Source organism: Maniola jurtina, chromosome W (assembly GCF_905333055.1).
Source record: "Maniola jurtina chromosome W, ilManJurt1.1, whole genome shotgun sequence".
Taxonomy (NCBI): domain Eukaryota; kingdom Metazoa; phylum Arthropoda; class Insecta; order Lepidoptera; family Nymphalidae; genus Maniola; species Maniola jurtina.
The window spans coordinates 2,935,964-2,947,141 of record NC_060057.1 but is presented as its reverse complement, the minus strand read 5'-3'; the positions used below and the strand labels follow the sequence as shown (position 1 = coordinate 2,947,141).

The following is an 11,178-nucleotide window of genomic DNA, read 5'->3' as shown; positions in this document are numbered from 1 at the left end:
TTAAAACGCATCACACACGGCAAGATATTATAATATTTTACCTTAAAATAAAATATATCTCTCACCATACAAATTACGATGACACAGTGCTCTTCTATTTTCTTAATTGAAAATTTAAAAGATGCACCTCTTTACCTTTAAAACGCACCACACACGGGCAAGATATTATAATATTTTACCTTAAAATAAAATATATCTCTCACCATACAAATTACGATGACACAGTGCTCTTCTATTTTCTTAATTGAAAATTTAAAAGATGCACCTCTTTACCTTTAAAACGCACCACACACGGGCAAGATATTATAATATTTTACCTTAAAATAAAATATATCTCTCACCATACAAATTACGATGACACAGTGCTCTTCTATTTTCTTAATTAAAAATTTAAAAGATGCACTTCTTTACCTTTAAAACGCACCACACAAGGACAAGATATTATAATATTTTACCTTAAAATAAAGTATATCTCTCACCATACAAATTACGAAGACACAGTGCTCTTCTATTTTCTTAATTGAAAATTTAAAAGATGCACCTCTTTACCTTTAAAACGCACCACACACGGCAAGATATTATAATATTTTACCTTAAAATAAAATATATCTCTCACCATACAAATTACGATGACACAGTGCTCTTCTATTTTCTTAATTGAAAATTTAAAAGATGCACTTCTTTACCTTTAAAACGCACCACACAAGGACAAGATATTATAATATTTTACCTTAAAATAAAATATATCTCTCATCATACAAATTACGATGACACAGTGCTCTTCTATTTTCTTAATTGAAAATTTAAAAGATGCACCTCTTTACCTTTAAAACGCACCACACACGGGCAAGATATTATAATATTTTACCTTAAAATAAAATATATCTCTCACCATGCAAATTACGATGACACAGTGCTCTTCTATTTTCTTAATTGAATATTTAAAAGATGCACCTCTTTACCTTTAAAACGCATCACACACGGCAAGATATTATAATATTTTACCTTAAAATAAAATATATCTCTCACCATACAAATTACGATGACACAGTGCTCTTCTATTTTCTTAATTGAAAATTTAAAAGATGCACCTCTTTACCTTTAAAACGCACCACACACGGGCAAGATATTATAATATTTTACCTTAAAATAAAATATATCTCTCACCATACAAATGACGAAGACACAGTGCTCTTCTATTTTCTTAATTGAAAATTTAAAAGATGCACCTCTTTACCTTTAAAACGCACTACACACAGGCAAAACATTATAATATTTTACCTTAAAATAAAATATATCTCTTACCATGCAAATTACGATGACACAGTGCTCTTCTATTTTCTTAATTGAAAATTTAAAAGATGCACCTCTTTACCTTTAAAACGCACCACACACGGGCAAGATATTATAATATTGTAATGTGGGTACATAGAAAACTGGAATACCCGCGTCAGTCATGTAATCGCCACGAAGTAAAATGGATTACGGAAATATAGTTTGTGCCTAATTTATTTCCCTTCGCCCTCTGAACGTTACAGTGGCGAACGAGGATAAGTTTAAAACGAGGAGTGCGTCTGTGTCGGGTTATCCTCCATCATGTCGATCGGAAAAGTGAAGGAATTCGATATAAAAAGCGGGGTGTGGTCGTCATACGTCGAGCGGCTTGAGATGTATTTTACAGTTAATAATGTTAAGAGTGACCTCAAGCTACCTACGTTGATAGCGGTGATGGGAGATGAGGCTTACGAGCTTCTAGTCAACCTGTCCAGCCCAAAGAAACCGGCAGAGTTGAAATATGAGGACGCAATCGAGTTATTACGTCGGCATTTACAACCGGCTCCTTCAGTTTTGGCAGAGAGATTCAGATTTAGACAGAGAAGACAGGCGGCGGACGAGAATATAGCCAGCTATGTCGCCGAGTTGAAGAAGTTGACGCGCCATTGTAAGCTGGGGGATAATTTGAACGAGAACCTGCGAGACCAGTTCGTGTGCGGATTGAGGAGCGATCTCATCCGACAAAGGTTGTTCGCGGAGGAGGAAACGATTAGTTTCGCCAACGCGGTGAAACTCGCCAACTCGTTAGAGGCCGCGGAACGGGACGCAGCGGCAGTGGACACGGCGGGAGCGGCGGAGGCCGCCGGGGCAGCGCGCGGCGCGGACGGCGGCGCCGCGGCCGCGGCCCTCCATACGATGGCCGGGACGGAGAACGGGCGGTGGCGGCGGTCGGCCGCGCGCGCTCGAAGTGTGCAGGACCAGAGTGCGGCGCGGAACGGCGCGGGAGCGCGAACCAGGAGCAGTGTGAAGGGGACAGGGTACCGTTGTAAGGGTTGCACGTCCACGCTCCACAGCTATGAAGCCTGTAGATTCCGGGATTACGTGTGCTCCCGGTGTCAATCCCGGGGCCATATTCGGCGCGCCTGCGTTCAGGAGGCCGGCGCTGGCTCGGGAAGGTTCAATGCGGTGCACTACGGGGACGCGGAAGGAATAGCCAGTGAGGAGGAAGTGGAAAGTGATTTCCACCATCTCTGTTTGAACGATTACAAGGCGGTGAGTTTGCCAGTGCTCATAGATAATGTTGAGGTCAAGATGGAGGTAGATACGGGAACTGCGGTTTCGTGTATTAATAATTATACATATGAGAAACATTTTAGTAAAATAAGGTTAGAACCCACGAGTGTAAGACTTAATTTTTATGATGGCTCAGTGCTTAAACCGGTAGGGGTTATCAAGCCGGTCGTGAGTTACGGTAAAATAAAGAAGAACTTAGAATTATTTGTTATCGAAGGCGAGACTACATCTCTCTTAGGTAGGCAATGGTTAACAGAGTTAAAAATTAAGATCCCCTTATTTAGTAATTGTCATAAAATTAGCGAAACCAGTGGATTAGGTTGCTTGGATAATGAATTAAGGAATTTGGTTGACAGGTATAAAGAACTGTTTAGCGGCGGTCTGGGTCGGTACTCCGGAGGCAAGGCGACCCTAAGAGTGCGCGAGGGGGCGACTCCCGTGTTCCACCGTGCTCGGGCCCTGCCGTACGCCCTGCGCGATCGCGTCGATGCCGAGCTCGACGCGATGCTGCGGGATGGAGTCATCGAGCCGGTGGACTGTTCGGACTGGGCTTCGCCTCTTGTACCGGTAAATAAAGCGGACGGTTCTTTGAGGATTTGTGCGGACTACAAGGCTACAGTGAATCCCGTTTTGTTAGTTGATCGTTATCCTTTGCCTAGGATCGATGATTTAATCGTTCGCTTAAGCGGCTCGAATTACTTTTCGAAGATAGACCTGTCGCAAGCGTATAATCAGATTGAACTGGATGATTCCAAAAATATTACCGTAATAAATACTCATAGGGGTTTATATCGGTATAATAGATTAGTTTATGGACTAGCGTCGAGTGCGGGAATTTTTCAACGTATAATGTCTAACTTATTACAGGATATACCTAATGTTGAAGTGTTCTTGGATGACGTAGTAATTGGAGGAAAGAACAGGCAGGAACATTTGCGGGCGGTCGAGTCGGTCTTTTGTAGGTTACACCGTTACGGGTTAAAATTAAAAAGTAATAAGTGTGTTTTCCTGGTAGATGAGATAAAATATTTAGGCTATGTATTAAATAAGGAGGGCATAAAAACGGACCCAGATAAAATTGAAGCCATAACAAAGATACCTAGGCCCAGCAATGTAACTGAACTACGTTCATTTTTAGGTTTGGTAAATTTTTACGCGAAATTCGTTAGGAATATGAGTGCGAGACTAGTACCTTTATATGAGTTGTTGAAAAGAGATACGAAATGGGTTTGGTCAAAGGAATGCGAGCGGGCGTTCAAAGAAGTTAAGACCTTATTAACTAGTGCAGAGGTGTTATCGCATTATGATCCCGCGCGGCCACTTATCGTAACATGCGACGCGAGCGCGAAGGGCATAGGTGCAGTCCTCTCTCAACCGAGTCGGAATGGGGACTGTGAGCGACCGGTGGGCATCGCGGACACTAAATGATGCAGAACAAAATTATTCCCAAATACATCGCGAAGCGCTTGCAATTATATTTTCCGTTCATAAGTTTCATCAATATTTATATGGTCGGCGTTTTACCTTGCGTACCGACCACAAGCCTTTAGTGTCGATCTTTGGCCCACACACGGGGATACCGACGATGGTGGCTAGCCGTATGCAGCGCTGGGCTATTATTTTGTCCGCGTACACATTCGATATCGAGTACGTGCGTACCGATAAGAACGGGGCGGACGGTTTGTCGAGGTTACCGATGACAGGTAAACAACTCGCGGCTCGGCAGGTACCGGAGCAGACCTACTTACACTTTATCCAGGAAGCTTTGCTGTTAGATTACAACGAGATAAAAAAACATACGACTAGGGACCCAGATTTATCGAAAATACTTAGTTACTTACGGGACGGTTGGCCCACGGAGAATAGTATTACTAATTTGCAACCTTATTTTAATCGCAAAAATGAGTTATATGAAGAGCTGGGATGCGTGATGTGGGGTCATAGGTTAGTGGTTCCGGAGACATGTAGGGATAGAGTGTTGAAAATGATTCATGAGCCTCACATGGGAATAGTGAAATCTAAGTCTTTAGCACGCAGTTACGTTTGGTGGCCTTCGTTAGACGAGTCTATACAACGTGTATGCCAAGGATGCGAGGTATGCGCGGCGCAGGCGGACGCGCCGCCGAAGCAAGCCGTACGTATGTGGCCGTGGCCTAACAGACCTTGGTCACGGATCCACCTGGATTTCATGGGCCCTATTTTTGGAAAAACGTATTTAGTGATCGTAGATGCAACGTCTAAATGGATAGAAGTATTCCAGGTGCCGAATACGGCGTCTACGGTAGTTATTGACAGACTTACGGAGTTATTCAGTAGATTCGGGTTAGCTAAACAGATAATAACGGACAATGCGAGCTATTTCGCCAGCACGGAGTTTAGGAACTTTACACAAAGTAACGGGATCGAGCATATTTTTACGGCTCCGTACCACCCCGCCTCGAACGGTTTAGCGGAAAACGCAGTGAGAACACTGAAACGCGTGATTAAGAAAGCGGTGTCAGAGAGACAGAACGTAGACAGGGCTCTCTGGACCTTTTTGATGCATTATAGGAATACGGAACATTCGACCACCGGGGAGTGCCCCGCCATGTTGCTGTTAGGTAGGCGGCTTCGGACCAAACTAGACGCTTTAAAACCGGATAGGGAGAGGAAAGTAGCTAAGGTACAGCAACATCAAAGAGAAATGGCGAAGGGAGTAGAAAGGGAGGTAAAACCAGAGGATGAAGTGTGGTATAGGCAGTATCTTAAGAGAGAAAAGTGGGTCCCGGGTCAGGTCGTGGAATGTACCGGTCCAAGCAATTATAAAGTCAGAGGTCAGGATGGAGACTTAGTTCATAGGCACATCGATCAGCTTAAGAAACGGTCCACCAGGTTTTCTCTCGCTTGTCCTACTACAAGCTTAAATCAGGAGTCTAGCACAGATCCTCAATCGCCGGCGGCTTTATCGGAGCAGGTCCAGCCGGAGCGGTCCACACGAGGTGACATTGAAGCGCCAGCTACACCGGGTAGCTCGACAGGGTCAGATAAGGCCCATACGAATACTCCGGCTTCACCGGAGTTCCAAGATGCCGTGGAGAGTAACGAGTCTCCGGCTCAGACCCGCCGCCGCAGTACCTCACCGGCTCACGCAATAACGCCGGAGCCGCGTCCACTGAGACAATGTAGAATAAGGAAACCTTTTAATAAACTTTGATTTGCTTTTATTTTGTATTTAGAATAGACTTTAGTATTTTTATAGCTTAGTATGTAAGATTTTAAGTATTTATTAAGTGTGGGGGTGTAATGTGGGTACATAGAAAACTGGAATACCCGCGTCAGTCATGTAATCGCCACGAAGTAAAATGGATTACGGAAATATAGTTTGTGCCTAATTTATTTCCCTTCGCCCTCTGAACGTTACAAATATCTTACCTTAAAATAAAATATATCTCTCATCATACAAATCACAAAAAAATATATATATATTATATTATCATTTTCGCCGTGTATAATGGTTCATTGGAATATAATATATAGTTGTTTTATTACTTTTATATTTTTTACAATATCCTATATATATCAAATTTCATTTCCAGTGTTAAGGTAATACTATAAAAACGCGTTTTTGCTAGCATTATAGCCTGTATACCTATTATATTATAAAAAAAAAAGAAAAAATAGGTTAAAAAAGTGATATCTATCGACGGGACACAGTGATAGATGAATTAACAAAAAAGTATGAAAGGCAACAGTCAACTTGATGGAAAATTTAGGAAAAAGCGGTGAGATGACTTCTAGAACTATGAGATAATAGCTTGTCTACTGAAGTTTATATGATCATAACGAAAAGACAGGTCATTCAATTTTACCAAAGTAAGCTAAACTAACGTTAGGTTACTTTGGTTGAGTTCGCGGACTTTTGCGATTTCTTTGATGGCATAAAGCAAGATTGAACTGGGGCTTATAATTGAGGGATATGAATATTAATTAATTACAGGTTTAAAAATTATTTCCCTAAAAGCTACATTTAGGGAGATCTCAAAGTAGGAAATAACTTTGTCTATTAGCCCCTGAAGTTACATGGAATAACCTTCTCGGCTTCAAGTCTATAAGTAGTTGCTCTTGAATACAATATCACATTCACATTTGCAAATCCTGAGTTCAAAAATGGTAAGTTCCCCGTCACTTTAACTCATCTTCCTCATTTCCCGGTCTGCTGCGTCCTGCAAAGTACTGACCACGCGTTCTCACTGGACAATCACTCATCCACACTGTACACAGCCTTCTATCATCTTTCGGATCCCTTTACAGCAGTTCTATCCTCATCAGTTCCGATTCAAAGGAGTTCACAGTTTGTTGCATTGCAAACATTAATAATATTGACAACACATAATGATTGATGAATATTTTCATTTCATATTCAACATACATACGCTATAATAAATTTCTGTAAAATGCCCTCATCTATACCTTCAGCATTTACACACAGTACATATACTCAGGTCAAAGTATTTTATTAAGCAATTGATGCATATTCAAACATTTTTTTTTCCTTTCACACATCAACCACTCACAGTAAAGGACATGTAATTGTATTTAAGTAGTGACTTTTAATAAGAGACTGACTGACTGTTTTGCATGTTTTGTATTTTAATTCTAACTAGATGATGCCTGCGACTTCGTCCGCATGGATGTTTTTTTTAATCCAATGGGAATTCTTGAATTTCCCGGTATAAAAGCTACCTCTGTGCCAAATTTCATATAAATCAGATAAACAGATGGGCCTTTAAGAATCCCGTGGATACCCTTTGATTTTCTGGAATTAAAAGTAACCTATATTCATCCCCGGAATGTAAGGTAACTCTGTACCAAATTTCATCAAAAGCGATTAAACTTGCTTTAAAAAGTTATCAGACAGACAGACAAACCAAGCGATACACTGTCACATTTATAATAGTATAGATTATTTTTCCAAATTGTTTTTTTTATTTTTTTTTATTTACTTATTATTAAATTTGATTAAATTGTTTTGTTGTTTACTTGTTGTTATTTTAGTATTAGTAGTAGTTCAACAGTGGTTGCTTAATTATTAATTTGCTATTATTTTAGTAGATCGTAAATAGTTTTTGTTAAATTAGTTATCGTTTTTGTAAGTTAAAACAGACACACTTTATTGTTTTGTATGTATATTTCATAATTTATTTATAATTATTTTTATAAATTATAATTAATAGAATTTATAATTTGGTGTTATCTTTATCTTTATAAATTGTAACTTTAACTCACAGACAAACTTTACTATTTTATATATTGTTTGCTTTGTATATTTTATTTAATGTATAATATTTTTTTATATACATATATATACATACATGTTATTATTATGTTATTTTTATTCATTATAAATATAAATATATGTTATATTTATCCTGGAATTATTATTGTAGGCTGTAAACAGAATTTGTTGATTTACTTAGTAATAGTTTGTATATAGACAATTTAACTAACTGACAAACTGACATTTTTTCTTTTACTATTTCATAAACACTCTACATCCTTGTCACAGGTACACTTTAGTAATATCAATCGTATTTAAGTAGTGCTTTTATTAGTTATTTTAGCATTTAGCTTGCTTAGTTCAGTAGTCAGCTTGTAGTTAGATGGGGAGTAAAAGACGCTCGGATAAGTCAATATCTACTACCGATCCATTAATTGTTGACTGCTCCAATCGTCATTTGCCAACCTCACCTGCCCGCGGTGCTCCCTGCTGTGGGCTTATACATATAGAAAACTGGCTACCAGCACAGTAATCAACGCTGATTAACGCAAGTTGTAACTTACAATTCGCATTCACGCTTATAAAAGTTTATATAGTCGTTGGTTTGTCACAAAGTATAGAAACTCGTAACCGACAACCTGCACCAACCTACGCGAACCAACGCTGACTAGCTGCGTGGATCATTGCAGGTTGCCAGCTTTCTACATATATACGCCCTTACTAACGAGGTACTGGCATTATGAAATTTAACTCATCTTTATATTTAATCAAAATTAATGTCTAACTATTATATAAAGTCTTCATAAATTGTATGGGTTGAATAACAAAACATTTATTCCATTTAAAAATATATATCAATAAACATACTTTTGTTTATTATATTTATACAAAAAAAATGTATTAAAAGAAGACATGAAATCATACTACAAATTTAATATAAGTATAAGAATTTGATATGCTCTTGGAATATATTACACAAACATTGTACTCTTGACTAGCTGTGCCCGCGACTTCATTCGCGTGGAATAGTGACTTTTCGGGGCGCGAGGCGCGTAGTACGTACTCTGTACGTTAAAAATGTTCGCCGTGATTCTTTAAATTAACATAACTTTTTTATTTTTGAACCGATTGACATGAAATAAACACTGAATGTTAAGTGAAGCTTACTACAATATATTAGTGAAAACCGTATCTAAATCGAATAAGCCGTTTCTGATATTAGCGTGCACAAACACACAGACAAACAGACAAACAGACAAAAAAAAATTACAATTTCGGGTTCGGCATCGCTATAATAACAACTCCTGCTACTTTTTTTTATATATTTCCATTGTACAGACATCACTTTTCTACAATTTTATTTTATGTATATAGATTAGTAAAAAATTTTGCAAATCGGTCCAGAAACTTCGAAAAAATCGATATACATGCATAAAAAAACGAGCTGAATTGAAAAAACCACCTCCTTTTTGGAAGTCAGTTAAAAGCAGAAATTAATTCTTAAAAAGAAATACAAAGATGAAATATATTATAATTTTATTACTAACGCAAACACACATGAATATTTCTTGTTTGTTAACAGAATGCATGTACAATAACATTCAATATATCTTTTTCTATTTATCATTAACACATATTTCGTGACGTTCAAATGTATTTTATGTCATATTATATAAGTAGCTAATGCCCGCAGCTTCCCTTAAAAACCTAAATGCAGGCGATTTAGGTTTTTAAAATCCCGTGGGAATTTTGATTTTTCAGGACAAAAGTAATCTTTCCGTAATAGCCTGTCCCAGGGATGCAAGATATTTCTTTCGTGAAACATGTAAACGAATGACCCTATAAAAGTCCCGTGGGATCACCAGGATTTAGGAATGTAATTCCTTACAGCATCAAAATTGAGGAGTTGGAATCCAAAAAAATTTTATAGGACAATGTCACAAAGCTCCTCTATCGATAAAAAAAAATACGCAAATCGGTTCAAAAATCTCGAAACGGTTTACATAAGTAGAAAAACACAACTCCTTTTTTGAAAGTCGGTTAAAAAGTAGCCTATGTTACTCCCTGATTAATCCTCTACTTATCTATGAAAGTCCCGTCAAAAGCGGTTCAGCTGTTCCAAAGATTAGCCCATTCAAACAGACAGATAAACAAAAATTTTAAAAACGTGTAATTCAGTTATGGTACAGTTCAAATAACCATATGAGCTTAATATGAGGTAGTTATTTCGAAATTACAGGCAGACTCTTACATTTAATTTATTAGTATAAATATAGATGTCTTTAATTCTTCCTATTACAGATTGGCAAAAGTTCCCAGTCAGTCATATATATGAGAAACTATATTGAAGAAGAGCAACTACACCGACCACGTCGATGCTGCAATCTATAGCTGCCTTGATGATGTATCTAACTACTGAAGTTCGCGAACTTAGTAACACAGCCTTTTTGAGGACCACAAACATTTTTTTTAGTTATAATATACATATATCTAATACAAAATCTAAATAGAATTAAATAAGTTATTATGCATCAATTCAATCCCACCAAAAACATTTCATGTAAAAATGTAGCCAAGACTCACAAGTTCATAATGTTTTCACTGTTAAAAAGTTATGAGATCTCTAGTAGAGCCAAGCCCCTAGCTGAGCTTAGATTTGTGCTGGCCATGGGACCTATCCCAAGTCCAAAGTAATATAGCTCTTAAATGTTCTTGACTGTATCAAATTTATAACAATAAATAACAAATCACTCTACTTACAAGCTCTGATTCTACAAACCCTACATCTTGGTAAAAAAAGGACGGCTTGGCCGTTTAATGTTCGTAAAACTATTACATGATATAACATATATTAAGGCCTTAAGGAATAGTTTGTTTGACAATTACTAATTTGTATTGTACTTCGTGATGGTCGCAGAAGCAATTCCAGGCTTAGATGTCATTTCAGATAAAAAATCCACGAACTGTAAACGGCCAAGCCGTACTTTTTTTACCAAGATATAGGGTTTGTAGAATCAGAGCTTGTAAGTAGAGTGATTTGTTATTTATTGTTATAAATTTGATACAGTCAAGAACATTTAAGAGCTATATTACTTTGGACTTGGGATAGGTCCCATGGCCAGCACAAATCTAAGCTCAGCTAGGGGCTTGGCTCTACTAGAGATCTCATAACTTTTTAACAGTGAAAACATTATGAACTTGTGAGTCTTGGCTACATTTTTACATGAAATGTTTTTGGTGGGATTTCATTTCTTTTTGGCAGGTGCCCTAGATTTTTTTGGATCTATTTTTTGTAGGTACATCATTTTCATGGCCCACTCCCTAATAAATCTGCCAAGGACATCTTATCCTGA

The 11,178-nt window shown here is 38.0% G+C and overlaps 2 protein-coding genes across 2 annotated transcripts; both read left to right on the top strand.

Moving 5' to 3' along the window:
• The first annotated feature begins 1,427 nt into the window (after positions 1–1,427).
• LOC123879815 lies at positions 1,428–3,996 on the top strand. Its single transcript, XM_045927708.1, has 2 exons — positions 1,428–3,135; positions 3,808–3,996. Exons 1-2 carry the CDS (start codon positions 1,597–1,599, stop codon positions 3,994–3,996), a joined length of 1,728 nt encoding a protein of 575 aa, XP_045783664.1. The 5' UTR covers positions 1,428–1,596.
• A 157-nt stretch (positions 3,997–4,153) lies between these two features.
• Positions 4,154–5,761, top strand: LOC123879814 (uncharacterized protein K02A2.6-like). The gene has a single exon (XM_045927707.1). The coding sequence runs from the start codon at positions 4,154–4,156 to the stop codon at positions 5,759–5,761; it is 1,608 nt and encodes a 535-aa protein (XP_045783663.1).
• Positions 5,762–11,178: the final 5,417 nt, after the last annotated feature.

Bases quoted from the DNA above. Each gene is read 5' to 3' on its own strand.
- LOC123879815 (XM_045927708.1), top strand. From the start codon at position 1,597: ATGTCGATCGGAAAAGTGAAGGAATTCGATATAAAAAGCGGGGTGTGG. The intron at 3,136-3,807 runs GTAAATAAAGCG...GTTTGGTCAAAG, and splicing joins GGGCTTCGCCTCTTGTACCG to GAATGCGAGCGGGCGTTCAA.
- LOC123879814 (XM_045927707.1), top strand. From the start codon at position 4,154: ATGGTGGCTAGCCGTATGCAGCGCTGGGCTATTATTTTGTCCGCGTAC.